General features: G+C 45.5%; 1 protein-coding gene across 1 annotated transcript; it reads right to left on the bottom strand.

Moving 5' to 3' along the window:
• Window positions 1–3,956: 3,956 nt before the first annotated feature.
• Window positions 3,957–6,022, bottom strand: LOC123088040 (GDSL esterase/lipase APG). Its single transcript, XM_044510188.1, has 5 exons — window positions 5,725–6,022; window positions 5,469–5,599; window positions 4,992–5,225; window positions 4,627–4,882; window positions 3,957–4,498 (listed from the first exon to the last, which is right to left on the bottom strand). The coding sequence occupies exons 1-5, from the start codon at window positions 5,960–5,962 to the stop codon at window positions 4,302–4,304; spliced, it is 1,056 nt and encodes a 351-aa protein (XP_044366123.1). The 5' UTR covers window positions 5,963–6,022; the 3' UTR covers window positions 3,957–4,301.
• Between the last annotated feature and the right edge of the window lie 2,927 nt (window positions 6,023–8,949).

Genomic DNA, 8,949 nt, shown 5'->3' with positions numbered 1-8,949 from the left:
ACCCTAGAAGCTAGCCTATGGTATGATTGTTGTTCGTCCTATGGACTAAAGACATCCGATTTATATAGACACCGGAGAGGGCTAGGGTTACACAGAGTCGGTTACATTGGTAGGAGATCTACATATCCGTATCGCCAAGCTTGCCTTCCACGCCAAGGAAAGTCTCATCCGGACACGGGACGAAGTCTTCAATCTTGTATCTTCATAGTCTTGGAGTCCGGCCGATGATGATAGTTCGGCTATCCGGACCCCCTAGTCCGGGACTCCCTCACCTATCTTCAACGTCACAGTGGAACTCTCAACGAAAGCACCAATGTCGGTGTCAAAACCGGCGGATCTCGGCTAGGGGGTCCCGAACTGTGCGTCTAAGGCGGTAACAGGAGGCGGGGGACACAATGTTTACCCTGGTTCGGGCCCTCTCTATGTAGGTAATACCCTACTTCCCGCTTGATTGATCTTGATGAATATGAGTATTACAAGAGTTGATCTACCACGAGATCGTAATGGCTAACCCTAAAAGCTAGCCTATAATTATGATTGTTGTTCTTGTCCTACGGACTAAACCCTCCAGTTTATATAGACGCCGGAGGGGGCTAGGGTTATAAAGAGTCGATTACAGAGAAAGGGATCTACATATCCGAATCGCCAAGCTTGCCTTCCACGCAAAGGAGAGTCCCATCCGGACACGGGACGAAGTCTTCTATCTTGTATCTTCATAGCCCAACAGTCCGGCCCATGTATATAGTCCGTCTGTCCGAGGACCCCTAAATCCAGGACTACCTCAGCGGCCGTCTTGCGCGGGGCATGAGGCTTGCCTTTCCAGGCGGCGGCGGCGACGCCGGACGAGGCGAGGGAGGCGAGGGAGGCGGCGGGGTCGAGGTCGATGGCGTCGTCCATGGCTGGTTGGGGCGGGAGCGAGCGCGCGCGTGCGGGGGTGTTTTTGGGTAAAATGGGGGGAAATGGTGGTGGCTGCCACCGACCGACGGGCCCGGGGAGAGGAGTAGGCGCGCGCGCGCGTCTGTCTCGTGTCCTCGCGGACGCAAGTCCGGCTCAAAAATGGGTCGGGATTGGATCCCCATGCGAACGCCAAGCGGACACGCGTCCATTTGGGTCGGCGCGTTGGGCCGTCTTCTTTGTTTGCGCCGACCCAAACGGACGGCTACGGACGAAATGGGTTGCCCCATTGGAGTTGCTCTAATGGTACCGACGTACCCTGCGGGTAAAAATCTTATTGGGGTAGAGCTTTTTTACTGTACCCGGTAATGAAAATGTGCCGTCTATTATCAAAATCGAAGGATGGTGATCGACCTATACTGCTCAGTTGTGTGAGGATTATCGCCAGTAGTATCAGTTGTCCTGGCCGCTCCTCGTCAAGCAGAAGCAGTACATGTCATGTGAGGGTAATTTAAGGAGATAGCCTCCCATCCAAGACAACCCCTTCCTCTTCACATTTCTTGCCGCATGGCTGCACGTGCACTTCCGTCGGCTCGTAGTCTATGTCCTCCTTGTTCTCGGTCGTGCTTGTGGACGCTACATTGTCACGCGCGCTAGGATCGTCTTCCTCGACGAGGCCTCCACCCATTCCTCTGTCGGCAGCCACCCATGCATCTTGTCTTCGTACAGTCCCCGCTTATCTTTCCTTGCACAGCCAATAATTCTATTTTTTACAATGCAGGGGAAAGCTATGTCGGATGGCCGGAGGCGCGCGAGGATGGTGATCGACCTAAAATCCCAATTTCTCTTATACATTCTCACAGGGCGGTTTTATTATAAGTGGATTTCATTTTTCTTTTTTAAGAGGATGGTATTTTTTTATAATAAGAGGATGGTATTTTTTTTTATTATAAGAGGATGACAGTTTTATTTTACAAGAGCACGCCATTTTTTATAATAGGATGGCATTTTTTATTGTGCGGATGGCATTTGTATTATTTAAGATAGGACATTTTTATTATATGAGGATGCCATTTTTTACTTGTAAGATAACAGGATGGTATTTTTTAATTATAAAAGGATGGCAGAGAATGGCAATTTTATTATAAGAGCATGTCATGTTTTTTAACAATAGGATGAGCATGTTTATTATTTGAAGAGGTGAGACATTTTTAATATTGAGAGGTGGCATTTTTTTGACTGCCACCTTTGTGCACACAATTTTTTTAGGTGATGACTAGGAGCATGGCAACTATTATGGCATTTTTTTTTCTGTCATTGTATTTTTCTCAAAAAAACTATTTAGTGGGGCTTTGGGCCAACTGGGGGTCACCATGGCCCTGCCCACTGGTGAACGGGGGAAACATTCACCGAGGGAGAGCCCTAGTCAGCGCCTTAGGCGCCCGTTTGCCCAATTGGCGCTCATGTGGCAGATCGTCTAGGCCGGCCTAAACAACACCAGCTTTCTTGCCTTGATCACTCAGTCATGCACATTCGTTCACGTAGTCGTCCCCGTTCACTCGGTCATTTTGAACAGGTTCCATGCAGTCAACTTGTTCACCAGATGACACGCACCATTTGGCTAGTTGACTTATTCAAACAGGTTCACGAAATTGAAAAAATATCGTGAAATCGAAAAGGTTCATAGATTCAAAAAAAGATCATGAAATTCAAAAGTCCACAAATTCAGAAAAGAAATGTCCAATTTGGGAAAAGTTTGTAAATATGAAAAAAGTTCATCCATTTAAAAACAAAAGTTCATCAATTTTGAAAGAAAAATTGTCAAAATTCGAAAAAGTTTGCCAATTTTGAAAAAAATCATCGTTTCTGAAAAAAAGTTTTTCAAATTTGGAAAAAGTTCATTATTTGAAAAAAAGTTGATCACTCAGAAAAAAATCATCAAATTTTAAAGCTATTTTTGTATTCGTAATAGTTAAAAATGTATGACTTATTTTTGTAACTTGTGAACTTTTACTAACTCCAGGAACTTTTTCCAATTTTATGAATATTTTTTTAATTTAATGAATGTTTTATCGTAATATTTAATACTTTAATTTTCCTTTTCTTTTAAGTTATCTTTTGTTTCTGTTTTCCACGAGCAGTTCTGGAATGCTAAAACGGATGTGAATCGAGTAACCTCTGTGGATTCGAGTTCCAGTATCCAACATGTTTCTACGGAACGTGTATGGAGTACATTAAAGTGTCTACATAATATGGGAGTGATTTCAAATATCTTATAAAAAATTATATCTTCCGATGTATTGTGCATTTAAAAAATAAAAATAAAAGAAAGGAAAAGGAACCTAGAAAAAAAAAGGTAAAGAAAAATAAATGAAATAAACCAAACAAACCAGAAATAACCAAATCGAAAAATGAAAAAAAAAAGCTAGAAAGCTTCCTAAAACCTGGAAGAGCTCTCTCTCATTGCACCCTTAGATGGGCCGGCCAAGTTGGAGCACCTTCGGCGCCAATTAATTAAATGCACATTAACTGATGCAGAAGACGCCAAATAGGAATCAGCCGCTGGAGGATCCCCCCCCCCCTCTCCCCGAACGAATACTTTCGACGGGTGGCTCCTCCTGCTGACTGGACGCTAGATATTGGGGTCCTACAAATTAGAGCAATGCTACCCGTACAAATAACTACAGGGTTTTACATGGGAGGATTAACTTGTGTGTTTGTGATTGTTCAATAGGTTGTGGAACCAGCCCACCCCCCCAAAAATCGCGCGGGGGGGGGGGGGGGGGGGGGCAAGTTTGTGATTGGTCAGTACGTGAAAAGAGTCTATAAAACCCTGTATTTGCTTCTACATCTACTCCCTCCGTTCCGAATTACTTGTCTTAGATTTGTTTAGATACGGAGGTGTCTAGATACATCCGTATCTAGACAAATCCAAGACAAGTAATTCGGAACGGATGGAGTACCATTGTTGTACAAATTCTATCTTCTTTGCCCGTTCACTAAAGCCACACAAACAACCTTTCTTTGGCACGTCACCACATAGATAGGACTTGAAACACAGGTTCTGTTCAAAAGGAGCCATGCAATCATTTGCGAAAAAACACGGTGATCATCAAATTTTAAGGACATAAATGAAAGAAAAAAACAAAGATCCAGTGCTTGCACCCATAACTTCGAGCTTTTGGTACGTATAAACCATGTCTCCATGTGTCCCAGTCCCTAGCTACAACGCTGGCGATATAGTGAGTGGCACAGCCCGAGAAAGTAACCCCTCCCGCCACATCGACACGCTTGGCAACGGGAGCTCTGGGCACACATTATTTTCCCTTCGGGACGCCTGAAAAGCGTACGTGCGCCATCGTCATCTTCCGACCGATGACGACGTTAGCTGACCAGTGCGTGGCTCATCATGTGACGAGGTCGATGCCGGTGACGAGGAGGGCGTCGGCGATCACTTGGTTGGCCGCCTCCGACGGGTGGACGGCGTCCCAAAACACGTAGGTCGTCGCGTTCGGGCACGTCCCCACCGACTTGGGGTTGCAGAGGAACACCGTGAACTCCACCTTCCCCGTCCCGCAGCATCCCCGCTTCGCCTCCGTGAACCCTGACACCACAAACCCGCACACAGACAGTTGAGCACGAACGACAGAGCGTCACAAATCTGCAATGTCAGGTTAAATGCCGGTATGACAGAAAAAGAGAAACAGTGCCATGCATGGCACTGGCGCCCACCTTGATCTCCAGGGGAGGTGACGAGGCTGTACAGCGGCGTGTAGATGTCGAAGACGGCGATCTTGAGGTCGTGGTACCGCTTCGCCAGCGAGCTGACGGCGGCGCTCATCTTCCCATTGAACCGCTGGGAGTCGCTGTTGAGCCTCGACACGCACCCGGTGCTCCCGTGCCCGAACAGCGTGATCGCCGCGGGGAGGCAGCCCAGGGGCGGCAGCGTCGTCACCGCGATGCGCCGCGCTCCCATGCCGTACAGTTGCTGCGTTCGGTTTCAGTTTCAGAAATTAATCACATGGTCGATCGATCATGACCACCTTACTGGACCCGTGCCGAGGATGGATCATCTAGGCTGGCGCGGCGTGGCTTACCGTCGCGCTGTTGACGAAGATGCTGACGAGGCGGTCCGAGAACTGGTCGACGGTCTGGGTCTTGAAGAGCAGAGGGTTGATGTAGTAGTTCTGCACGAAGTCACTTGCACCGAAGCTGACGATGTACAGCGAGCCGCTGATGATGGACTTGGCCTGGCTGCTCCCAGCAAACGCCGTCAGCTTGGACTGGTACTCCCTGAAGTACTCCAGTTGTTGGGAGAAAGGGATGGCATGCTGCGTCACACAATTCATTTGCCAAAGTTAACTAGAGGCCATTTAAACTCTACAACCAATATGCAAAGTGCTACTGGTGTCCAGAAAAATAATGATGAGGCGGCGACAGATAACTAATCCACTTATGATCTCGACGAGCTGTGAGCAATGAACATGAAGTAGCTTGCAGGCAGAACATCTGAACTAGAACTTCTCCTTTAACGATGCCGATTTCTCGAGACATCGATGATCGATGATACTTACATACATAAGCGCCGTGTGATCGTAGTAGCCGGATCCAGCAGACGCGAAGTTGGCCCCGATCAGAAGGTTCTTCCCTGACGCCTGCGGGCTGAGATATGCGGGCGGGTAGCTAGTAAACCCCAGGGTATCAGCTGCAACCACGCAAGCCGTAACAAGAGATATATTAGCAAGTGCAATCATAATACTGCAAAACCATGTAAGTAGATGCTGAAGAACGCATCTAATTAACAAGATAAGAGTGTGACTGCATACTGACCAGTGATATCGGTAGCCAGCTTGCCGTTGCAAAACCTGCCGGTGGCCACGCGGTTGGGGAAGTCCCTGCCGTAGGGAGGGAAGTCCGCCTTGATGAGGGTGTGGAGGTAGTCGTTGTTACCTATATCCACCGAAGAGTCGCCGAAGGTGAAGACCCCCGGCACGAGCGGCTGCGCCTCCCCGCCATGAGCTCCCGCCAGAAGGAGCACAGCCAGGAGCAGCAGGCACCTCGCCTCCATTGCAGAACCAAGACGAGTGTGTGGTTATCTTGTGAGGAGAAGCACGGTCTGCTCTAATGGAACGTGTGTGACCTTTATATAAGACACACATACAACCGAGATGGCACACACAATTTGCAGTGGTTAATGCGTTTGTTATGAGTCCATAACTGCACCATGTGAACAAGCCGCCCTGACAAAGACCAGGAAGCACCCAACCCAGTAAGTACTCTTGGTGGGACCTAGCTGTCATATCCATCCAGAGCAGCATGCACTCTAGCTTCCGTGCACCGAGTTAATCTGTCCTCCATCACACAACACGCTGAAATACAGTACGTGATCTTAGCAAATTTGCTAGCGGCGGTCTCCTTCCATTCCATTCCATGGTTGTCGCATCACATCAGTATCACCATGCCCTGCACCCACCGCATGGTTATCCACACTAACTCCTCCGTCGTCCATCCGCAATGGCGACTATTTATTGTGCTGATAGGGAAGCAGGGCGGTGGTTGAGCGAGGGAGTCTATTGATGCTGTGCACATCACAACGCATTGGCAATAGAAATGGCATGAACATGAGACGAATGAAGGCGCCAACAGCCCACCACGCAACCACTAGCTAGCCAGTTATTGCACATGTTGGAGTACTGGCACAATATACGCGGTTGGGACTCGCGCATTGGGTCCAAACTGGAAGGATCGATCATTCACAGGGCCTGCTGGTGCTGGGTGTAATAGATTGTAGATTCTGGAGTGCGTGGTCTGTGCGGTGCAGATCTTTCTCAAGTACAATGTGCAGCTGGGAGGTCTGTCTGGAGGACGACTTCCATCAATGCCAGTAGTGAGTGAATGCTGTGGTGCTGCACGCGTCAGCTCTATGAGAATGCTGTGGGGAGGAGGCGGGTAGAGGGAATCCATGGGATAGGTTTCTTGCCTGGTTGAAGTTAGAGTAGCTACTTGGAAGCTACGGCGAAAGCAGTGGCTTGGTGGTAGTAGTGGTACCAGGATGGTATGCAGTACACTCCTGTTTACCGGCAACACTGCTATTATTGAATTAGAGCAAAAGAGTTCTTATAAGATTCTCATGCATTGCATGATTAGTGGGACCTGAGCTGTAGGTGGACCTTTTTTTCTCTCCAAAAGGAACATGGATTTTCATTTTTAGCATGCTCTATGTGGATTCAGGGATATACTGGAAATATTACCAATTTAAAGTATGTTGGGCACATACGAAAGCTAAGGTGAGCGTACCTGATAAAGGACATGGTAGTCTGCATGATTTGGAGACATAAACTGTATGCTGAAAGTTAACTGCATTTCCAAACACACCAAAAAAAAAAAAAACAGGGTGAGATAGATCAGCAGCAGTTCTACAATTAAGAAAATACAGGATCTGATAACGTTCTTATGTGAAAAAGAACTGATGTTTTACTACACTAGCAATAGCAAAGGAAATGATGTTTTAGAAGTAGAACATGTATGGAAGAGCGTATTTCTTTCTGTATATTACTCTATGCAGCAATATCCAACAAAGTTTTTTTTAGCACAATCTTGAAAAGGAAAACAGCACTGTGTTAAAAATGTTAAACAAAGATAGGATGGAACTTGCATTTCCATACAAAGCGACAAAATTCATTTACTCGTTTAAATAATAATGTATTACTTGGCAATTTGGCCTATACAGCTTATTTAGTTTAACCAACAATGCACACCATGCACAGCTATGTTAGCTGAGATTATCATGATTGTGGCAGAAACCATATCTCACTACCACGAGTCCAAGAGTATATCAACAGGTATGATGAATTATTTTTGTATTTTAATCGCAAAAATAGTAATAAAAAAAAGATAGAAGCATCCTAAATTAAGGTTCATCTGAAACACATAAAGCATGGCATCACCTTGAAATCAGAAGAGCTGATAAAGGGTCCTACCTGGTTTGATACCTTTGAGGCAGAAAAGGAAAGAAAGATATGTGTGTTTCTATGTCATACATAAGATTGTGAAAATGACAAAGTAACAATAGAATAGTTGCAAGTTTCTGATAACGGACCAAAGCTACTAAACTGATCCATCCACTGCTTTTCTAGACAGTTCCTTACAGAAGGTTGACATCACCACATAGAAGAAGATGAGAATACCTTACAATATACTACTATATATAAAAATCAATGGCTACAGTTAATACAGGGACCTACCATTTGCAAGAATATATAGAGAAATGATCATCTTCCATGAGGTTAACATCAATGTTGACAGACCTAACTCATATAAACCATCAGTGATGCAAGTAGCAAACACAACCAAAGAGAGAGGCACCTAACTCAGTAAGCACTAAGCACTGAGGCTTTAGTCACAGCAGTTCAAAATGTTACAGCGACCTTTTATCCTGTCAAAATCATTTGAAAAGAGTCTCAAAAAGATGACATAAATATGAGATATGGAAGGCTACCAAATGATGCTAGAACAGTTAATAAACCTTTTCTGGTGTCAGTGTTCAAACGAAGCTTGAATGATATACCATATCCAGACCTCTATAACATATTCCGAAGTTTGCTGTTTCGTAGAAGGAACAAATGCAATCTAATTTGGAGAAAATTACACAAATTGTGTGCAAGAGCTAAAGAGTGTTGAACTAGCATTCCATGATGAAGTGATAAAACAATTTAATAGATTGATTGTATCTCTAGTTTACCCCAATTATAGCGGGAGCATGGAGCACTGCATGGGTAATATAGATCAGATGCGGTAACTAAGCCAAAAATATTAGCCCATAGTTTCCATATATGGCATATTCAGAGTTGAGGCATGTAAATGCAGAGAGAACATGCCAAAGAGGAACTGAGGTGTAACAGCAACAAGTATAAATCAACTATAGCTTTCTTCCCGTGAGGAACAGTAGCACTTGAAAGGTACATGATAGTGTTTAATTAGCAGCAAAATCAGTTGGATGTCGTAATCAGTGTGTTCAAATACTAAAAACAGGACAGCCTTTTGAGAATCTGTGAA

The sequence above is a fragment of the Triticum aestivum genome, chromosome 4A (assembly GCF_018294505.1).
Source record: "Triticum aestivum cultivar Chinese Spring chromosome 4A, IWGSC CS RefSeq v2.1, whole genome shotgun sequence".
NCBI classification, from domain to species: Eukaryota; Viridiplantae; Streptophyta; class Magnoliopsida; order Poales; family Poaceae; genus Triticum; species Triticum aestivum.
This window is presented reverse-complemented; position numbering and strand designations above follow the sequence as displayed.

Coding starts and splice junctions, on each gene's coding strand:
- LOC123088040 (XM_044510188.1), bottom strand. CDS start 5,962: ATGGAGGCGAGGTGCCTGCTGCTCCTGGCTGTGCTCCTTCTGGCGGGA. Junction 4,883..4,991: donor TCTTCGTCAACAGCGCGACG/GTAAGCCACGCC, acceptor AACCGAACGCAG/CAACTGTACGGCATGGGAGC. Junction 4,499..4,626: donor CACCTCCCCTGGAGATCAAG/GTGGGCGCCAGT, acceptor TTGTGGTGTCAG/GGTTCACGGAGGCGAAGCGG.